General features: G+C 44.1%; 1 protein-coding gene across 2 annotated transcripts in view; it reads right to left on the bottom strand.

Moving 5' to 3' along the window:
* The window catches only part of idua (alpha-L-iduronidase), a 229,322-nt gene that overhangs the window by 78,730 nt on the left and 127,321 nt on the right, over nucleotides 1-23,271 (bottom strand). For both annotated transcript variants that reach the window (XM_073042871.1, XM_073042872.1), the window contains one exon: nucleotides 18,955-19,134. In XM_073042871.1, coding sequence (XP_072898972.1) covers nucleotides 18,955-19,134 — 180 coding nt within the window. The remainder of the gene's footprint in view (nucleotides 1-18,954; nucleotides 19,135-23,271) is intronic.

Genomic DNA, 23,271 nt, shown 5'->3' with positions numbered 1-23,271 from the left:
TGAGCACCCTTCTCCAAAATGCTTGGGGCTGGAAGTGTTTTGTGTTTTTTTCAGATTTTGGAATATTTGCATCTATATAATGAGATAACTTGAGGAAGGGACCCAAGTCTAAACGCAAAATCCATTTACATTACATATACAGCTTATACATACACCCTGAAGGTAGATGTATGTAATATTTTTAATAATTTTGTGCATGCAACAGTAACGTGTACATTGAACCATCAGAAAGATAAGCTATCACAACCCTGGCCACCTAGATGAACAGTCAGTGGCTGTTTGCTACTGACATCATTCCAGACTCTGACTTTGTGTGTTACCGGTAAGCAGCCTTTGTCTTACACTTGTTCATCACACTTACTGTAAGTACCGATTCAGCTGTTCACTGTGTTAGATTTTCATCAGTACAATCTGGGCCAACTCACAATGAATTTTTCTGCTGTTTTGTGAACAACACTTTATCACCCCAAATCACTGAAAATTTAATTCCGCACCTTTTCTTAAATTTCTGCAACCAGCCAGCTGAATATTCACAATTCCCTTCAATTTTCAGTTTGTTGATAGATCTTTGCTTGTTTCATGATATGCATACTGTTAAGAGGCTGATGAATTCAGTTTTCAATACATGATTGGGATCTTCATTTTTCACTTTATGCAGTGTTTTTCTACTTTTCATTCATTTCTGTTAATTACTTTCAGCACAGAACTTTAAGATTGTCCTTTTGTTTCTTCAGGTTGTAGGTGGACGTTCCGAAGCCCTACTCCTCTGTAGATGCTTCACACTTACACCGTTGTCAAGCTTTTCTCAACAAGTTGACTTTCTGTGTTATAGATAAACATAAACGTTTTTCTTTTCACTATTACCCAGGGGTAACAGCAGGCCTTTTTGACATTTTCAACGAAAAGACATCTTCACAACATGAAGCAGAGAATAAGAACAAAACACATGGTAATCGCTGCAGATAATGACTATGATGACTGCTGAAAACAACCGGTGCCCTGGTGTCAACAGGACTCCACTCTGGGTACGTGAGGTCACTTCGCAGAACAGTCTGTGGTGTGCACAGACCTGTGCATCATCTGGCAAATTTCCTAGCTCCTTGTGAAATTTTCCATCTGTGGCATTATGTTAGCACTGAAATCTCAGATGTTGTCCCCGGGATTTGTTGGAGCCACTCTCCCAGTCCAGGTGTCACAGCTCCGAGTGCTCCTATCACCACCAGGTTTACTCTGTGTGAGAGTCGAAGTAAATTAAGATGTGCGTTTCTGAAAGAGGTCGGGGTTAAAGTCAGAAAACAAATGTGATTTAATTATGTCTGGGTTAAAGTCAGAAAACAAATGTGATTTAATTATGAATGCAGAAGCCCTGACAAGATTAACTGTTTGTGGAATCATTGAAGTCCTGAGATATGGACTAGTTTTACAGAAATGTGTAAAAAAACAACTCCAAATATGGAATGGGAAAACACTGTGTACCTCCCGAGTCAGGGAGGGGAGGGGTAAGGAAGAAGGATAAAACCTGCTGCCCTGTAAGGTTCAGGGTTCCCTTCTCTGAAGGCACCCAGCTCTGCAGAACTGTTAATAAACTTTATTTCCTTGAATTTGTCTTGAAGCCATTATTCGGGAGCGTGGCTCGTTTCTGACACTCTGGCTTAAACCTTCTACATCCTTTCTATCTGCTCTTTCAAGCCCTGGTATTTCTCCACCTTCTCATATTCTTTCTTACTGATGTTACTGTCATTCGGGATTGCCACATCTATTATTATTGCCTTCTTCTGTTCCTTGTCCAGTAAGATGATGTCTGGTTGGTTGGCCAGTACCTGCTTATCAGTCTGCATCTGGAAGTCCCACAGGATCTTAGCTCTGTCATTCTCCACTACGTTCTCGGGTGTTTCCCATTTGGACTTGGGAGTGTTCAATCCATACACAGCACAGATGTTCCTGTACACAATTCCTGCAACTTGGTTGTACTGTTTAGTGTATGCTGTCCCTGCCTGCATCTTGCACCTTGCTACTACATGCTAGATGGTATCAGTGGATTCCTTGCACAGTCTGCATTGTGGGTCTTGTCTGGTGTGACAGACCCCTGCTTCTATAGCTCTGGTGCTCAGTGCCTGTTTTTGTGCAGCCATGAGCAGCATATACATATATAATTAAATTCATAGAGTGGGAGAAATAAAATTGTGGAGCTATACACATAAATAAACCACAGGGAATTGTAATGGTAATGGAGAATTGATTCAAAGGAATCATGAAAAATGGGGAAGTTGACAAATGGGTCATTGTAGGGTGGTGGGAAAGTGATGTTTTCAATCAAAGCCACTATTACAGGATGTTCTTAAGAGTTAAAAAACTTAAAAAGAGTTAAAATTTTTAAAGCAGACAGACAGGACCTTAAGTTCTTTACCCAGAGGGGGCTAAAGGTGTTTTCTTTTCACATGATAATTAGCCCTTTTTCACAGATCTCTTCAGGTAATCTGCATCCTGCATTCTAATAAAAACACGCCCAAAGGTCATGTGGCATGGTTCACTAGCCACAGGCCTCTAGTCAAAGAGGCAACCATCTACTACACTCTCTGGTTTCTCCTGCAAAGTCAATGTCTAATTCAATTTACTACCTAATCTTGAATGCCAAGTGACTAACTTTCTTCACCAACCTCCCATGTGGGATCTTGTCAAAGGCCATACTGAAGTCCATGTAGACAACATTCACTGCCTTCCCTTTGTGACCTTTCTTGTAACCTCCTCCAAAAACTCTATAACATTGTTAGACACGAATTACCACGCACAGTACCATGTAGACAGTACCTAATGAGGCCCTGTCTATCCAAAAACTTACAAATCTGGGCCTTTCGAATACCCTCCAATAACTTTCCCACTACTGATGTTAGGCTTACTGGCCTATTAATTCCTGGTTTATTCTTAGAGCATTTCTTAAACTAACAGAACAACGAGGTATTCTCCCATCCTCCGGCACCACACCCATGGCTAAGGATGATTCAAATATCTCTGCTAGGGCCCCTGCAATTTCTGCACTGGCCTCCCACAGAACCTGAAGGAGCACCTTGTCAGGCCCAGGGGATTTATTCACCCTATTTTCCCCTTTAATGTGTAATACAGTCCATGGCTTTGCTGCTGTATTGCCTCACATCTATAGACTCTGTGTGTCTCCCAAGTAATTACAGATGCAAACAATCCATTTAAGACCTTCCCCATTTTGGCTCCACGCATTGATTATCACCCTGATCTTCCAGAGCACCAATTTTGTTCCTTGCTATTCTTTTGCTCTTAATATATCTGTAGAAGCCCTACGATTCCCCTCCACTTTGTCCACTAGAGCAACCTCGTCTTCTTTTAACTATCCAGATTTCATTCATAAAGTGTTCTCTTGCATTTCTAATACTCCTCAAGTACCTCATTTTTTCCTACCTGTCTTTACCTGCTAAACACCTCCTTTTTCTTAACCAGGGCTTCAATATCTCTAAAAAACAGAGCTTCCCTAAACATGTTATCTTTGCCTTTTATTCTAACAGGAACATAGAAACTCTACACTCTCAAAGTTTCACTTTTGAAGGCCTTCCACTTATCAAGGACATCTTTGCCAGAAAACAACCTGTCGCAATTGACACCTGCTAGATCCTTTCTGATACCATCAAAATTTGGCTTTTCTCCAATTTTGAATCTTAACCTGAGTACCAGACCTATCCTTTTTCTGTAATTACCTTGAAACTAATGGAATTACGATCACTAGTTGCAAAGTGCTCCCCTACACAAACTTCTGTCACCTGCCCTGGGTCTCTAATATAATCTCATTAATGTGGTCATACCTTTATTATTCTTGAGTTCTACCCATAAAGCATCGCTAGATGAGCTCTCCAGTCTGTTCTGACTGAGCTCTGCCGTGACATTTTCCTTGACTAGTAATGCCAATTCTCTCCCTTTAATCCCTCCTACTCTATCACAAGAGAACCCCAGAACATTGAGCTGCCAGTCCAGCCCCTCCTGCAACTAAGTCTCACTAATGGCTACAATATCATAATTCCATGTGCTGATCCTTGTCCTAAACCCAGCTGCTTTTCCTATACTTCTTGCACTGAAATATATGCAGCTCAGAATATTATTCCCACCATGCATTACCTTTTGATTCCTGACTTTGTCATCGTCGTCGTGCTTAACAACATTTTTCTCCACAGCCACTCCACTATTAGTTCTGGTGCTCTGGTTCCCATCCCCTTGGAACTCTAGTTTAAACCACCAATGTGCAGCACCAGCACACCTTCCTGCCAGGATATTAATCCCCCTCCAGTACAGGGGCAAACTGACCCTTCTGTACAGGTCCCACCTTCCCTGGAAGAGAGCCCAATGATCCAAAAATCTGAAGCCTTTCCTCCTTAGCCGTGTGTAAAATTGATTGATCTTCCTATTTTTGGTCTCAATTACATGTGTACTGGGTAGCAATCCTGAGATCACAATCCTGGAGGTCCTGTCCTTTAACTTAGCAACTAACTTCCTGAAGTCATTTTGCAGGACCTTGTCACCCATCCAAAGTCCCCCTATCACCGACTGGCCCCTGTCTTACTGTTCCCCCTCATTTTATACTGGCTATAATCTTTCTCCAGTTTCTATTCAACTGCAAGGTCTCAACCCAAAATCCCAAACCTTTTACTCTCCCCCTGCCCCCCAATGTTGCTCGACCCATTGAACCTTTTGCTTGGAAAACTCCCCACTTGCTCAGATATATACAACTCCAACCACACTCAAGAAGGTCTGAGCTAAGTTTGACTTTCTGAACACCTACTCTCCAGCATGCTAGGTACATTGTGTATCATCTATAAAATGCACAGTAGAAATTCACCAAGGCTTCTTTGAAAGGATGTCACAAACTTATAACCACAACTGCGTAAAAGTAAATGGTTCCTTTGCAATCAACTAATTACCCAAACTCTGAAACATACTTTCACTGCATCAAAATCCTGAATGCCTTAGGAGCCCCATGGGTGTTCATTCTATTCAGGGATTACTCTAGTTCAAGATAGTGACTGACAGCAGGGAATTTCCAGTTGAACATTAATCTCCCAGCACTATGTATATCCATTTGTTCAACCAGATATAATAGCACTGTACTGAAAAGGTGTATTCAGTAGAAAAATATCAGTTTGTGTTTCATGGCTTTACAGTTCAAAACTACAACTATAATAAATTTTATTCTATCTGTTTCAGCCAACAAAACAAAGTTCTGGCAAAGAAAGTAGTTAAGTGCATTAACACCTTTTAAAACATACTCAGGCAGGAAATTGGATAGGAAAGGTTTTGGAGGATGCAGGCTGAACACGGCCAAACAATCTATCTTAGAATAGCTTAGGCGGGAATCAGAATCAGAACCAGGTTTAATATCACTGGCATATGTGATGAATTTTGTTGTTTTGCTGCAGCAGTACATTGCAATATATAATGATTAAAAACTATAAATTTGTGGTCGCGCTGATACTATTGGAGTATAAAAGTTGCATTATTTGCTGTGTAACCAAAACTATGTAGTCAGCTTTGAAACTTGCTATTTGCTATGCATGTATCCAATTCTGTAGGAGAATGAAATCTTAAGAATGTAGAAGACAATGGTGTGTTAATGAGAGGTAGCTAAGAGATGTGGATTATGTAGTCTGAGTTTGCTATTTGCTATGCATGTATCCAATTGAATGTAGAAGACAATGGTGTGTTAATGAGAGGTAGCTAAGAGATGTAGATTAGAACACGATTAAGTCAATGGGTAGAAACAATAGTGGCGGATGTACTTGTGATACGCAACTGTAGACTGATTGCATATGCTAATGCAACTAAACCAGGAGATTGCTATAAAAAATGCTATGTCCAAGGATCGGTGGGCAATCAGCGACTAGCTCAATGACTGTCTCAGCTTTGATTTGCAAATTAAAGTTGAACCCTTCTTGAAGAATCTTCTGCATCTCCTGGTCATTTGTGGGGCACGAGAAACCACGACAAAATTGGCGACCGAGGCAGGACCGGAAAGAGACCCGCGGAAAGGAAATGGCAGATTGGGGATGCTTCCCAGTCCTTTAGGGACCCCCACAAGGCTAACAGAATTAAAGGTGCACCCAAACAAAAGGTAAGCGCTTTTTGCGACAATTTGGACTAAGAATTCTGTTGGCTTTGGGGAGGTCTTGGAGTCTCAGAAGTGTGAAACCACTGCCGAAGTGTCTCTCCGGTCCAAAGAATCTGGCAGAATTGGGGGTTAACAGGAGGCTCAGAGGATTGATCAAGAACACTGCAGTGAGGGTAAGTACAAATAAGTTAATAAGAAGTTAAGTTAAGAAAAATTCCACGTGGTGTTGGTAAATCCCTGTGGATACCGCTTCATATGAAACGAAGGTCTGAACGGGCAGGGAAAGGGAAAATAGAGAAAATCCCTGTGGATACCACTTCGTATGAAACGAAGGGCTGAACGGGCAGGGAAAGGAAAATAGAGAAAATCCTCGTGGATACCGCCTTAAGAGATAAGGGTCTGAATAGATGAGGTGCAAAGAGTAAGTTCTGTGGGTACCGCTCTGAATAGAGGTCTGTACGGGCAGAACAGAATAGGAAACAAGGACAGTCCAATATATAGTTTAAAGCGCTGGTAGATAGACGATAGACTAGGCATAGAATTAGAGTAAATAATATTATCCAGTAAACGAACTGTGAATCTCTGAAATACCTTAAAAAGAGAGAATAACATGACAGGTAAAGGAACGGCAGCAGAGATTCTGAGCAAAAAATTCCCGATAAATAAATATGAGATCACAAAAACTTCAGAAAATGGGAAAAAAGAACCAAAAACCTGGTCACAAAGTGGCCAAGAGAAGGAACGTTTGATGTAAGTTTGTGCGAAGAAATGGAGGGACTAATTAAAAATTACAAACCAAAAGATAAATCTAAGAAGAGGGCAAAAAAGAGAACGAGAAATGGAAGTGCTAAAACTCTTCAGAACGGAGGGAGAAAGGCTGAGGAGGACAGGTAGAATATTGATTACAAGCGAGCAAGACACTAAGGTGCTGGAGAAACTGCCTGTTAGAGAGAGAGGAAGGTACAGTGAGAAGCTGGCTTCAGATCCGTACCCGGATGTGAAAGAAGCAGAAAGACCCCCTCCCTTATAATGAGGAAGGAACCCCTAAGCAGTGCCCCTTGCTGACGGGAACAGTAAACATGCAGGGAAAAGTACAAGTTTGGGATAATGAGGAGGAAAAAAAACAATACGAGAAGGAAAAAGCGGCGATATGGAAGGAGATACAGGCAGAAAGGATAAAGGTGGAACAGGCACAGAGAGAAATGGAAGAAGGGACTGAACGGATGAAATACTTGAGAGAGGAAAAGGAGTATGAGGAGTATCGGTTATACCATAGAAATAAACAGACTAGAAAAGAAAGTGGCTTATCAGGGCGGGAAGAGATGAGGCATTCAAGAGGAAGTGGAAAAAAGATAGGAGATGAGAGGCTTGGAGAAACACAAGAGAGAAGGGAATCAAGCACGAGTAAGGATCATGAGGAGTCCCTGCCACAGGTGTACAGACACGGACAGGAAGAAAGAGAATGTGACTCATTGGAGGAGCAAGAGTTAAGTGGAAAGAGAGAGGATGTGAGAATTTGTGGGGAAGAGGTAGGAGGCAGAAGCCTAGAAGAGCAGAAGGAGGCGGTCGGGGAGCGACTTGCGGAAGTAGAGAGAGAGCTAGATAAGTTACTGAGAGGGGATTGCCAGAGGAGATGCGAAAAATACTCCAGGGGCCAACCAAGTATTGAATCAAGACAGAAAGGAAGGACTCCACAGGGAGACCGAGGGAAGAAGAGGACCCCGGAGACATTTGTGTGGGAGGCAGTAAAGACATACCCTGAGACAGATGGGGAGTCAGGTGAGGAGGAGAGCCAGGGCAGGTGGGAAGAAGGAGGAAGAATGATGCCATTGTTAGTAAAAGGATCAGAACAAGTGCAGTATATCCCTTGGGGATCCCAGGACCTAGAAGGGCTGAAAAACACTCTGCCCAATCTACATGAAGGAGCAGGGAAATGGATTAGAGCCTTTGAAGAAGAAACGGCGGGACAATTATTGGCTATGGGAGATTTGAAGGCACTATTGATAAGGTTGATGGGAACCTCCAAATTTAATGAACTAATGGAAATGGCTGGCACAGTAAACTCGAACGACCCAAGAACTGATGGAGACGGGTTTGACAGAGTGAGGCAGAGGGTATGGCAGGCCCTCAGAAAGCTTTATCCACCTAAAGTGGACCCCAAAGCCTTAAAAGGGGATCCACTGGGAGACACTGAAAACCCAGCAGCCTACTTAGAAAACCAGTTGAAAAGGTGGAGACTGAGCAAGAGGTGGAGAATAGCTTATTTATGACCTCACTGTTCCGACATAGCATTTTGAATGCAATGCCTCCACAAGTAAAATCCAAACTGGAGGAGGTGGTTGGGCTAACGTCAATGACCCCACAAGAATTTAGAGACCACGTAGTCCATGCGGTTGAGAAATACCGGAAAGACAAACGAAGGTTGGCTGAGCAGCAGGAAAAGGTGCAAAGAAAGTTAATACAAATGCAGCTCAAAGAACTCAAAAAGAAGGAAAAAGAGAAAAACAAAAAGATGCTGCCAGCAACCACCGGTTCGAGTACAGCCATCAAACTGGACAAAGCACTGCTATATGGAGGGACTGATCATACTGTAAGACAAGGGCTGGAAAACCCCATGCTAATAATCGTCTTTGGGGGAACATTCCCACAAATGCCCTATCAGGAACAGACTAAATTCAAACAGCCCAGACAGGACTGGAAGTCCCAAGGAGGGGGACAGAGAAGCTATGGGCAGAGGGGACCAGTGAGGAAACGGGGGGGGGAAGAGGTAGAGAGATTGTGCTGGGGATGTAATCAGCCAGGTCACATGAGGAGATATTGTCTGTTTACACCATGGCCTGTCACACACCAGCAGGAACCGATAAGAAGGGAACTAAAGTTTAGCCAAGGACCAGCCCCCACAGGCTCAAGCGGACCTGTGCGAGGTATTAGGGGTGCTCCGAGAACTCGAGTGACATTACCCAATGATAACAAGGGAGGCATTGTTCAGGTTATGTTAGAAGGGCAACTGACACCAATGATGATAGATACTGGAGCCACGTACACTTGTGTACAGCCACAGTATGCCCTTCACCTTCCCATGTCAGGAAAGTTTATTAAGACGGTAGGGTTCTCGGGGAAAACACAGTTGACACAGTGCATGGCTCCAGTGCGGTTGAAAATGGGAAATAAAGGAATTGTTTTGCCGGTGCTAGTATTTAAAGGAACTCCGATTAATTTGTTAGGCAGAGATGCCTTATTGAAACTGGAATTAAAATTAGAATGCACCAGAAATGGGCTGAGTGTGGAAAGAGCAGGGGCTCAATTGATAGTGCAAGAAGACAAGAAGGCTAATGTCTTTTGGATAGGAGACATCGCAGATCAGATTCAGGAAACCTGGGAAAAATGGAAAAAGGGCGTGCAGGCTATATTACCCAGGGCTGTAATGCCCAAATCTGAGCTACATTGTACAGTGATTTTTGACAAGACTCAGAACAGGGAGTTAGAGGAGAAATGGCACCTGGAGGCATGTACCCAACAGCACCTGGAAGGGGAGGCTATGATAATTGGAAAGCAAGGGGCAGCTTTACAAGTTAAGTGGAACACCTTTTTAGAAAAATGGTACAGGATACCGGAGGCTGCGCCCCACGTAACGCTGTTGGTAAACAAGGGATATCAGTCTGAAGACTTAGGACCTTTAGTTAAGAGTGCTGAAACCGTAACAGTGTGGAGGAAAATCACGCCAGAGGTGTGGATATCAGAAGACAACAATTGCATTAAAATAATGGTAAGTGTAGATATGGTAGGGACAGTGAGAGAGGTCGAAATAACTCCCCAACCACACATGCCCGTGCTGGGAAAGGAAAGAGGCCAGCAGAAAGATAAAAGGTTAGATGAGTTGCCGTCTATTCTGTGGTCACAGCATGACACGGACGTAGGGAAAATAAAAACAGCTAGTCCAGTGGAAATAAGGCTGAAAAGGGGAGCAATTCCACCCAGGAGACCACAATACCCTCTAAGACCAGAAGCAGAAGAGGGAATAGCATCGACAGTGCAGGGGTTGCTTGAAATAGGGGTGCTTAAAAGAACAAACAGTCCATGCAATACCCCATTGCTGCCGGTCTTAAAAGCAGATAAATCTAAGTGGAGATTGGTGCATGATTTGCGAGCGGTAAATGATGTGGTAGAGGACTGGCCAGCGGTAGTCCCCAACCCACACACACTTTTGACTAATGTTCCACTAGAAGCAAGTTACTTTTCAGTGATTGATTTGTGTTCGGCTTTCTTCAGCATTCCTCTAGCCGACCAGTGTCAGTATCTGTTTGCATTTACTTACAGAGGTGCTCAGTATACCTATACCAGAATGCCGCAAGGATTTAAACATTCACCACACATGTTTAATCAGGTGTTGAAGGCAGACCTAGAGGGCATGCCATTGGAAAGTACATTGTTACAGTATGTGGATGACCTGTTGATTTGCTCCCACAGTGAGGAACAGTGTGAGCAGGACACTATAACTCTGTCAGAGAAGCTGGCGCACGGAGGACATAAAGTATCCAAAAAGAAACTGCAATTCTGCACGCAGCAAGTGGAATACTTAGGCAGGGTAATATCCAAGGGAGTGAAGGCGATAGCACCAGATCAGATTGAGGCAATAACTAAGGCCCCAAAACCCCAGACTGTAGGGCAGATGATGACGTTTTTGGGAATGGCAGGGTACAGCTCAGATTGGATAGGAGAATATGCTGAGATTGTGGCACCTTTGAGAAAGATAATGAAAGAAGCAGGACATACAAATTTGAAGAACGGCTTACAGTGGAATGGAGAGGCGGAGATAGCTTTCAATACTATTAAGCAGGAATTGCAGTCAGCACCAGCATTAGCTTTGCCTGACTACGAGAAGGTTTTTCATTTCTATGTATCCAACCAACAGGAGGGTTATGTCACAGCGGTTCTAACACAGGAGATAGGCACAGGAAAAGCAAAGCAGCCGATAGCATACTACAGTACAAGACTAGATGAGGTGGCTCAGGGGTATCCACCCTGTTATCAGGGATTGGCGGCGCTGTACTATGCATATGGAAAGGCATCATCTGTAACCCTGGGCTATCCTGTGACTCTGTACACACACCACAAAGTAGCAGAATTGCTGGAAAGAGGGAAATTTGTGCTGACGCCAGCCAGGATAGCAGCATATCAGATGCTAGTGACATTTCCAGACATAACTATACAGAGATGCACTACCAGTAATATAGCCGATTTTGTCCCTTTAGACTACGAAGGAGAACCCCATGATTGTGTAGGGAAGACGATGGCATTTGCCAATTTGAGAGCAGATTTACGGTCAGAACCACTAGAGGATGCAGATAAAAAGGTTCTGTTCATAGATGGCTCTTGTTATAGGGATTATGATGGAAATCATGCAGGGTTCTCAGTAGTGCAGCAGGATCAGTCGAGCTATAAGATTATTAGGATGGAGTCCTGTCCCCAACCGTGTTCCGCCCAACTAGCAGAAATCAAAGTCCTGACAACTGCGTGTGAAATGATGGAAGGTGAGGAAGTAGACATCTATACTGATTCGGCATATGCTCATGGAGTATGCCATTTGCTCGGGGCAATGTGGAAGCAGAGAGGTTTTTAAAAAAGTAGCGGAGATCCCATACAACATTGTCAGCAAATTCTAGACTTAATAAAAGCCATAATGAAACCTAAAGCATTGGCTATAGTAAAATGCCAGGCACATAAAAAGGGAAATGACGTAATAACAAAGGGAAATCAAGCTGCGGACGAGGCAGCCAGAAAAGCCTCTGGATGTACGTCAGCTGTCATTGCCCCACAAGTAAGCCTAACTCCAGAACCTGTGGTAGAGGACCTAATTGAAATACAAGGTAAGGCAACTTTGGCAGAACAGACAATGTGGAGAAAAAGGGGGGCCAAGCAGAACCCGGAAGGCTTGTGGAGCACGGAAGATGGTTTGTTGGTAGCGCCCACCCCTCTACTGACGTTTCTGATTTCAGAAGCACATGGGATTGACCATTGTGCAAGGGGGGAAGTGATAAAGCAAATAAAGAAGGATGGTTTTTGGTCACCTTATTTACAGGCTTCAGTGGACTTTGTCTTGTCACAGTGCGAGGTATGCGCACAGAATAATGTTCGGAAGGGAATTACAACCCCAATAGGTCACATTCCTGTACCCGAAGGACCATTTAAACATCTAGTGATCGATTACGTAGACATGATAAAGACAGTGAGAGGGAAAAGATACATGCTGGTAGTAATTGATCGATTTAGCAGATGGGTGGAGGCGGTACCTTCAAGAGATCAAGGGGCAAAGACAGTGGTAAAATTTCTGACAAATGAAGTGATCCCAAGGTTTGGAATACCTACAGAAGTTAGCTCAGACAATGGTTCAGCTTTTATCCAGAAAGTGGTCAAACTGGTACTACAGGCGCTGAGGATAAAGCAAAGATTTGGATGTGTATACCACCCTCAGTCGCAGGGCATGGTAGAGAGAATTAATGGAACCCTGAAAGCCAAACTAAACAAAATTTGTGCAGACACTAAACTTAATTGGGTCGATGCTTTACCGTTAGCATTGATGAGTTACCGCATGCAAACTAATCGAATGACATGCCTGACACCGCATGAGATGCTCACTGGGAAGCTATCATACCTGTGATAGGGGTGAGCAAAAATGTTGAATGGATAAACTATATATACTACAATCAACAGAGATTCATCAACTACACCGATGATGCACTGGAGGCCTTAGGGCAACAGCTGGATGCAACTAGCAGGATGGCGTGGCAAAACAGACAGGTACTGGATTGGCTTTTGGCAGAAAAAGGGTGTGTGTGTGTAATGTTTGGAGAACAATGCTGCACTTTCATAGCGAACAATACTAGCCCAGAAGGGACTTTCACCAGAGCAATGAATAAATTAAAGAATCTGCGGACGGAGGTCAAACAGAATGCAGGATTTGAACATCAGTTCTTTGATTGGTTGGAAAGTAGACTCGGAGGATGGGGAGCATGGCTGACTAAAATAGCAATAACTGTCAGTATTATATTGTTGAGCTGTGCGCTTGTGCTGTGCTGTTTTCTTTCTCGTCTCAAATCTCTTGCAGTGCGTGTTGCAACCAAACAATTTCCAATGCTCGTGGCAATTACTGAAGCAAGCTTAGTGGAGAAAGAAACACCGAAAATGTATCGTTACAGCCTACAACACCTGCAGGATGAACAAGAGCAAAATGACAGTGTTGGAGTAGATTGTAAGGGCTTCTGAGTCTTTTTCCCTGTCTCAGGTACAGAGGGACAGGTTTTTGGCTCAGCGGCCCAGGGTAACAGGGAGAGAATACTTTGAGGTCTTGGCGCAGAAAATTATAGTTTAACCCGAGATTTGGGAATAAGTTCTTGAGTTTATTGGGGCTTTTGTGCGCAAACTCTTAGTCTTCTTTCTCTGCTGGGTCTCAAAGGGGGGATATATTGGAGTATAAAAGTTGCATTATTTGCTGTGTAACCAAAACTATGTAGTCAGTTTTGAAACTTGCTATTTGCTATGCATGTATCCAATTCTGTAGGAGAATGAAATCTTAAGAATGTAGAAGACAATGGTGTGTTAATGAGAGGTAGCTAAGAGATGTGGATTATGTAGTCTGAGTTTGCTATTTGCTATGCATGTATCCAATTGAATGTAGAAGACAATGGTGTGTTAATGAGAGGTAGCTAAGAGATGTGGATTATGTAGTCTGAGTTTGCTATTTGCTATGCATGTATCCGATTGTATGTAGAAGACAATGGTGTGTTAATGAGAGGTAGCTAAGAGATGTGGATTATGTAGTCTGAGTTTGCTATTTGCTATGCATGTATCCAATTGAATGTAGAAGACAATGGTGTGTTAATGAGAGGTAGCTAAGAGATGTAGATTAGAACACGATTAAGTCAATGGGTAGAAACAATAGTGGCGGATGTACTTGTGATACGCAACTGTAGACTGATTGCATATGCTAATGCAACTAAACCAGGAGACTGCTATAAAAAATGCTAAGTCCAAGGATCGGTGGGCAATCAGTGACTAGCTCAATGATTGTCTCAGCTTTGATTTGCAAATTAAAGTTTAACCCTTCTTGAAGAATCTTCTGCGTCTCCTGGTCGTTTGTGGGGCACGAGAAACCACGACATACGCAACGAGTGAAAGCAACACACTGAGTCGAGCAGGGTCTGGTTGAACTGTTTACTGTTTCAATGTGTGTGCGCTTCAGTGCCCACTCCCAGCATCCCCTGCTCTTTGCGGGGTGGAAGTGATATTGGCTTCCGGGCCGAGGACTGCCCCGCACTCAGAGCCCTCTCGGTTGCCGCTGGCTGCAGACTCACCTGCGACTGCTGGAGCCAGTTCGCTTGCCGCGTGGGCGAGCTACCACATGACCCCCCCCCCCCAGAACCGGCGCTAGGAGTCCACAGTTCTTTTAGGTGGCCATCCTCGTCGTGGTGGGGGTGACACTGCAACCGGGTGTTCAAGGTCTAGATGCGCCAGTTTGAGACGGTCAATGGTAAAAGTCTCTTCGCAGCTGCTGATGTCGAGAACACAGGTCGTCCCATTATGGCGCAGCATCTTGTAGGGTCCTTCGTATGGATGCTGCAGAGGTGGTCTGTGCACGCCTCGGCGAACGAAAACATACTTGCTCTGTTGTAGGTCCTCGGGCACGAAAGAGGGTGTTGTTCCGTGATGGGATGTCGGGACTGGGGCAAGTGTTCCAAGCCGTTCCCAGAGTTTAGTTAGGACCGCCGTAGGTGTGTCCTCCTGGCCACGGGGTGCTGGCACAAACTCACTGGGAACTGTGAGCAGGGCACTGTGAACAAGTTCGGCCGATGATGTAGTCAGGTCCTCCTTGGGTACCGCGCGGTTGCCAAGCGGCACCCAGGGAAGTTCATCAACCCAGTCTGGCCCTCGGAGGTGTGCCATCAGGCTGACTTCAAGTGCCTGTGGAAACTTTGGACTGCGGGTGGTAAGCAGTCGTTCAGGAGAGCTGGGTTCTGAGGAGTTGTGCCAGTGCAGACCACAAAGCCGATGTGAGCTGCACACCCCTGTCTGAAGTGACGTGGGCTGGGAGTCTGAACCGTGCCACCCAGGTGGTAATCAGGGCTCTGGCACATGTCTCTGTGACCGTGTCAGCGAGTGGGATAGCTTCCGGCCACCTCGTGAACCTGTCCACCATGGTGAACAGGTATCTCACTCCTCTCGAAACCGGCAGTGGGCCGATGATGTCCATGTGGACATGTTCAAACCTCCTGTGTGTCAGCTGGAAGGGCTGCAGTGGGGCCCTCACGTGCCTCTGGATTTTGGAGATTTGACAGTGCGTACGTGTCCTGGCCCAGTGCCCGACCTGCATGTGTAGGCCGTGCCACACAAACCTGTCTGCGATCAGCTGGATGGTCGCCCGGATGGAAGGGTGGGCTAAACCGTGCAAGGCGTCGAAAACACGGCACCTCCAAGCTGTCGGGACAATGGGCCGAGGTTGTCCGGTGGACATATCGCAAAGGAGCTCATTACCTTTGGATCCAATGGGTATGTCTTCAAGCGGAGTCCTGAGACTGTGGTTCGGTACGCCGGCATCTCACTGTCCAGTCGTTGCTCCTTAGCTAATGCCGCATAATCCACCCCTGGAGACAGATATTGCACTGACTGGACGGTGCGCAACAGCGCGTCGGCTACCACGTTGTTCTTCCCAGAGATGTGCTTGATCGTGGTGGTAAACTCTGAGATGTACAACAGGTGGCGTTGCTGGTGGCCCGACCATGGGTCTGACACTTTGGCAAATGCGAAAGTGAGGGGCTTGTGGTCTGTGAAGACCGTGAACTCCCTCCCTTCCAGGAAATACCTAAAGTGCCGGATAGCAAGGTACTGAGCCAGCAGCTCCCTGTTGAAAGCGCTATACTTCAGTTCCAGGGGTCGTAGGTGCCAGCTGAAAAAAGCGAGCGGCTCCCACTGGCCTTCGATGAGCTGCTCGAGGTCGCCGCCAACTGCCGTATCGGAGGCATCCACAGTGAGGGCAGTGGGGACGTCGACCCGGGAGTGGACCAGGAGCGTGGCATTTGCTAGCATGTTCTTGGCTTGTTCGAAAGCTGCCGTCACCTCCTCTATCCAGGTGACTTCTTTGACTTTGCCGGAAAGGCCGAAAAGGGGCCGCATGACCTGGGCCGCTGAGAGCAGGAAACGGTGGTAAAAGTTAACCATCCCGACAAATTCCTGCAGGCCTTTAACAGTGCTGGGTCTGGCGAATTGGCGGATGGCTTCAACTTTTGCCGGCAGGGGCACAGCTCCATAGCAGTTGATCTGGTGTCCCAAGAAGTTGATGGCGGGTAGGCTGAACTGGCACTTGTCGGGGTTGATAGCCAGGCTGTAGTTGTAGAGCAGGCATAAATGTGCTAGATGTTCCTGGCGGGAGTGGCTGGCGATAAGTATGTCATCCAGGTAGATGAACAGAAAGTCCAGATCTCGCCCTACTGCATCCACCAGGCGCTGGAACGTGTGCGCTGCTGTTTTAAGCCTGAACAGCATCCTGAGGAACTCGAACAGGCCAAAGGGGGTAATGAGGGCCATCTTGGGTACATCGTCCGGGTGGACTGGAATCTGATGATACCCTTGGACCAGGTCAATCTTCGAAAAGATGCGTGCCCCGTGTAGGTTGGCCGTAAAGTCCTGAATGTGTGGTATCGGACGTGGTGGCATCGTTCAGCCTCCTATAGTCGCCGCATGGTGTCCACCCTCCCGCGGACTTGGGCATCACATGGAGTGGGGAGGCTCACGGGCTGTTGGAACGCCGCACAATCCCCTCTCCTCCATCTTCTTTGTATTTTTTTGTACTTTTGTCAGTTAAATAAAGGTTCACGTGAATTAACATATCACAGATTTTTGGTTTTATTGCATTTTGGAAAATATTGAATTAAACAAGTTCATTGTCCATTTAGAAACCTAATAGCAGAGGGGAAGAAGCTGTTCCTAAAATGTTGATTGTGTGTTGTCAGGCTCCTGTACCTCCTCCTTGATGGTAGCAATAAGAGGCACGTCCTGGGTGATGGGGGTACTTAATGATAGATGCCGCCTTTTAGAGGCATCGCCTTTTGAAGGTGCCCTGAAATGCTGGCTGAGTTTACAACTTGCTGCAGCTTTTTCTGATTATGTGCAGCAGTCCCTCCACACCAGATGGTGATTCAACCAGTTAGGATGCTTTTCACAGTACATCTGTAAAAATCTGCAAGAGTCTTTGGAGACATAGCAAGTTTCCTCAAACTCCTAATGAAATATAGCCACTGTTGTGCCTTCTTTGTAACTGCATCAACAGGTTGGGCCCAGGATAGATCTTCAGAGATGTTGACACTCAGGAACTTGAAGCTGTCCACCCTTCCCACTGCTGATCCCTCGATGAGGATTGGCATGTGTTCCCGACTTCCCCTTCCTGCACTCCACAATTCATTTCTTGGGCTTACTGATGTTGAGTGCAAGGTTGTTGTTGTGACACCACTTGACCAGCTGATCTATCTTGCTTCTGTACGCCTCATTGTCACCATCTGAAATTCTACCAACAATAGCTGTGTCACTGGCAAATTTATAGATGGTGTTTGAACTGCGCCTAGTTACAGAGTTGTGGATGTAGAGAGAGTAGAGTAATGGGCTAAGCCCATATCCTTGAGGAGTGCCAGTTTTGACTGTCAGCAAGGAGGAGATGTTATTTCTGATCTGTACTGACTGTGATCTCCTGGTGAGGATGTCAAGGATCCAGTTGCAGAGAGAGGTACAGAGGTCCAGGTTTTGGGGTTTGTTGATTAGAACCGTAGGTATGATTGCTTTGAATGCTGAGCCGTAACCAATAAACAGCGGCCTGTCATAGGCATTGCTATTGTCCAGGTGATCCAAGGCTGAGTTGAGAACAAGTGAGATTCCATCTGCTGTGAGGTGATAGGCAAATTGCAGTGAGTCCAAATCCTTGTTGAGTCAGGAGTTAATTTTGGCCATGACCAAACTCTCAAAGCACTTCACCACAGTAGATGTGAGTGCAACTGGGCGATAGTCGCTGAGGCAGCTCACCTTGCTGTTACTTACTGGCCACTGGTCTGATTGTCGCCCTTCTGAAGTAGGTGGGAACAGTGAGAGAGTGAAGACGTCCTTGAACACTCCTGCCAGTTATTTAGCATGGACTACTTGAACTGAAAGGCCTGTGTGATTCTATGTCTAAGATTCAATCTAGAAAAGGAGTGGAGATGCTGGATTGATTTTTTCATCAGACCACTCAACACTCTAAAGCACCACATACTTTTATTCTATTTCTGTTTACACCAACCTTTGTCCTAGTTAGAGTGGAACACAAGTTGAAAATAGCCCAGTTCCTTGAGAGATCTAATTCAGTCAATGAGGATCTGAGTCTCTTATTTCTGTATGGAATCAGTATCAAAGACCAAATATAAATGAGCCTGCTTTTGTTTTACCATCTTTAAGTTAATACCTTACTGAGGAACAAACTCATACTATGGAGAAAGGAGACTACAGATGCTGGGATCTGGAGCAACAAACAATCTGCTGGAGGGATTCAGTGGGTCAAGTAGCATCTGTGCAGAGGAAAGAATTGTCTACATTTCTCTTTCAGCTACAGGATGAAAAGAGATTATCTGTTCATTGCTGCTGGTGGGATTTTTCTGTTCTAAAATTAGCAGCCAAATTTCCCTCAATAACAACAATGGCTATAGCCGAAACAGTACTTTAATGATTGTAAAGCCTAGAGATATCCTGATAGGAATGCGATAAGATATAAGTCAATGCACACCTTCCTTTTTAACTGTGCAGTGGCATTTTATCTTTACCTTAACGACCATAGCAGCATATGTCACTTCAGCTCTCCAGACCTGAGGAACTGCCCAACCGACCAGTGGATCACCTTCATCGTTGTAAATGGACATTGACTGGAATTTAGGAAAGAGCTTCTGTATTTGATGAACTGTATCCAATTCTTGCTCTATGATATGCAGCGAACTACCAGCACCCTGTCAAAATAAACAAGCAACAAAAAAGTGAATGAAAGAACTTGAACTTTACATCATGTCATAACTGATTACAAAATCTTTATCTTATGTTTACTCCAATTTCCCTCAGTGGTAAGCATATTAACCTTCTTCTTAATTACTTAATGCATATTTTCGCCCAAACAATCTGCTCATTGTACTATTTCATTCTATTGCAATAGTATCACTTAGTGATTCAAATATAATAAAACCATTTATGAAAGTACTCTAATTAAATAAATATTAAAATGATTAAAATGACAAAATTTATTCATAACTCATGAATAACAAATACTGCAATAGTGCTATCGATGTGTGATTTTTGTGTCTGTACTATCTGACAGTGTGTGTGCATTTGAATCATGAATTGTATTGAGTTCTCTATCACCATGCTATAAGGACAGGTAATTACTGAATAGCATGCACCTATGGAAAATATTCAGCACTATTTGAAAAAAAGTTGTGATGTAAAATAACAATAAAAAAGTTATGTTATCCACAAAGACAATCTCTGCATAAAACGTAAAAGGATAACCAAGAAAGAATAGGATAAACAGGGATGATAAATGAACAATTTCAACCTTCAGATTAATCAGAGATGGTCAGCATTGATTTACTCAATGTTGTGACTGAATAACTTGATTGACATTTTTGAGGATGTGACATGCAAGGTTGAAGAGGGCAGTATTATCTATGTAGGTTACATGGATTTTACTACGACTTTTGACAAGGCCCCATTCTGAAGCAGAATACTAGCAGCTGGACTTAATCTAGACAAGTATGGGATAATGATTTTAGAGAGATGCATAAGACAAGGAAACACCCAATGAATGGCTGGAAGGTGCAAAGCGACCTTGCAATGCACATCCTTGGATCGTTAAAAGGCAGCAGAATGGGTAATTAAAGAGGTGACACAACTCTGAGACATGTCAATGTGATTCTATGTGGAGGGGTCAGTGATGACTCCATACAGAGACGATCAGCAGCTGGATCGGCGATGAGGTGAACCTTTGGACTTCATTTATTTCTTACTCCTTGCCCATTTGCATTCACCTCATTTTACCAACTCTAAATCAAAAGAAGGAAACTGACACCAAATCTAATCCTGTACCTAGTGAAGAATGACTTCAGAAAGGTGATCTACGTTTCTAACAGTTCCTGAAGATAATGCTGAGTACAAATTTGAAAAGATAGCAGATTGAGGTGTCCAGAAGTCTGCTTCTCGCCTCATACTTTGAACTTCGATACAATGATGAAATTATAAGGTAATTGCATCTGTCTGCAAGCCTTTTATAGTTAATGAATTACTGCTTTAGACTCGAGCAACTGAAACTCTGGATAATCCCCGAGGATGGTGCACAATTCTGCCATTTTCAATCAGGTTCCACAGATGCAAGTTCCTCTCTCTTGCCCTCTCAGTATCTTGCAGGAACCATTCCCTTTGTAACTCCCTAATCAACTCCTCCATTCTCATCAATCATCCCTCTTCAAATAGCACTTTTTCTTGCAAGTGAAGGTAATGCAACATTTTTCCCTTCACCCCTTCCCTTCCCACTAGTCAGGGACTGTCCAGGTACAACAGCAATTCATCCATTCTGGTCTGTGGTCTCACCTACAATGCAGAAACCAAAAATTAGATTTGTGGAACATCTGCATTCACTCTGCATGGGAGCCCTTAAGCTTCTCTTTGTCTGTCACTTTAATTATCAACCCTCTTTCCACTCTGACATACCCATCTGTGGCTTCTTATCAAAATGAAGTCCAACACAAGCTTCAAGAATGCTAACTCATTTTCCATCTGAGGAAAGTTTGCACCTTCTGGACAATATTGAACCCTTTGACATCTGGTAACTTGATTTCTTGGTCTGCATCAATTGTCCTTCTGTAATATTGGCACGGTTTGATTTCTTTTTATCCCTTTTGCTTTTTATCTTGAGAGTGAAGGATGTATCTGATCTACTGGGCTTGGCTTCTTGCTCTGCATTTTTCAACTCTGCATTCTTTTATTCATGTTCTGATGCTCCCATTCACTCAGCAACTAGGTAACCTTGTCTACAAGTTACCCTCATGGTCACCTTGGCTTTGTCCTTTTAGCAACATTCTCCTGCCTCCACCAACCTTCAGCCTCTCTGTAACCTAACAAGTTTCTTTTGTCAGCTTCCCAATTCTGATGGAAGGCCTTTGACTTGAAACATTTAACCCTGTTTCTCTTTCCACAAATGCAGCCTGTCCAGTTGGGTATTTCCAGCAGCTTCTGTTTTTATATATGGTAGATTCAAATAAATGGTTGAATCATAGTATCATAGAGCATAGAAATAAGCCCTTCGACGGACTTAAAGAAGGATAACTTTGAAGGTATGAGACGTGAATTAGCTAAGATAGACTGGCAAATGATACTTAAAGGGTTGACGGTGGATATGCAATGGCAAGCATTTAAAGATTGCATGGATGAACTACAACAATTGTTCATCCCAGTTTGGCAAAAGAATAAACCAGGGAAGGTAGTGCACCTGTGGCTGACAAGGGAAATTAGGGATAGTATCAAGTCCAAAGAAGAAACACATAAAGTAGCAAAAAAAAGCGGCACACCTGAGGACTGGGAGAAATTCAGAGACCAGCAGAGGAGGACAAAGGGCTTAATTAGGAAAGGGAAAAAAGATTATGAGAGAAAGCTGGCAGGGAACATAAAAACTGACTGTAAAAGCTTTTATAGATATGTGAAAAGAAAAAGATTGGTCGAGACGAATGTAGGTCCCTTACAGTCAGAAACAGGTGAATTGATCATAGGGAACAAAGACATGGCAGACCAATTGAATAACTACTTTGGTTCTGTCTTCACTAAGGAGGACATAAATAATCTTCCGGAAATAGTAAGGGACCAAGGGTCTAGTGAGATGGAGGAACTGAGGGAAATAAATGCTAGTAGGGAAGTAGTGTTAGGTAAATTGAAGGGATTAAAGGCAGATAAATCCCCAGGGCCAGGTGGTCTGCATCCCAGAGTGCTTAAGGAAGTAGCCCAAGAAATAGTGGATGCATTAGTGATAATTTTTCAAAACTCCTTAGATTCTGGCTTAGTTCCTGAGGATTGGAAGGTGGCTAATGTAACCCCACTTTTTAAAAAAGGAGGGAGAGAAAAACCGGGGAATTATAGTCTGACATCAGTAGAGGGAAAAATGCTAGAGTCGGTTATCAAAGATGTGATAACAGCACATTTGGAAAGAGGTGAAATCATCGAACAAAGTCAGCATGGATTTGTGAAAGGAAAATCATGTCTGACGAACTTATAGAATTTTTTGAAGATGTAACTAGTAGAGTGGATAGGGGAGAGCCAGTGGATGTGGTATATTTAGATTTTCAAAAGGCTTTTGACAAGGTCCCACACAGGAGGTTAGTGTGCAAACTTAAAGCACGCAGTATTGGGGGTATGGTATTGATGTGGATAGAGAATTGGTTGGCAGACAGGAAACAAAGAGTGGGAGTAAACGGGACCTTTTCAGAATGGCAGGCAGTGACTAGTGGGGTACCGTAAGGCTCAGCGCTGGGACCCCAGTTGTTTACAATATATATTAATGATTTAGACGAGGGAATTAAATGCAGCATCTCCAAGTCTGCAGATGACACGAAGCTGGGCGGCGGTGTTAGCTGTGAGGAAGATGTTAAGAGGATGCAGGGTGACTTGGATAGGTTAGGTGAGTGGGCAAATTCATGGCAGATGCAATTTAATGTGGATAAATGTGAGGTTATCCACTTTGGTTGCAAGAACAGGAAAACAGATTTTTATCTGAATGGTGGCCGATTAGGAAAAGGGGAGGTGCAACGAGACCTGGGTGTCATTGTACACCAGTCATTGAAGGTGGGCATACAGGTACAGCAGGCGGTGAAAAAGGCAAATGGTATGTTGCCATTCATAGCAAAAGGATTTGAGTACAGGAGCAGGGAGGTTCTACTGCAGTTGTACAAGGCCTTGGTGAGACCGCACCTAGAGTATTGTGTGCAATTTTGGTCCCCTAATCTGAGGAAAGACATTCTTGCCATAGAGGGAGTACAAAGAAGGTTCACCAGATTGATTCCTGGGATGGCAGGACTTTCATATGAAGAAAGACTGGATCGACTAGGTTT

This window comes from Hemitrygon akajei, chromosome 4 (assembly GCF_048418815.1).
Source record: "Hemitrygon akajei chromosome 4, sHemAka1.3, whole genome shotgun sequence".
Taxonomy (NCBI): Eukaryota; Metazoa; Chordata; class Chondrichthyes; order Myliobatiformes; family Dasyatidae; genus Hemitrygon; species Hemitrygon akajei.
This window is presented reverse-complemented; position numbering and strand designations above follow the sequence as displayed.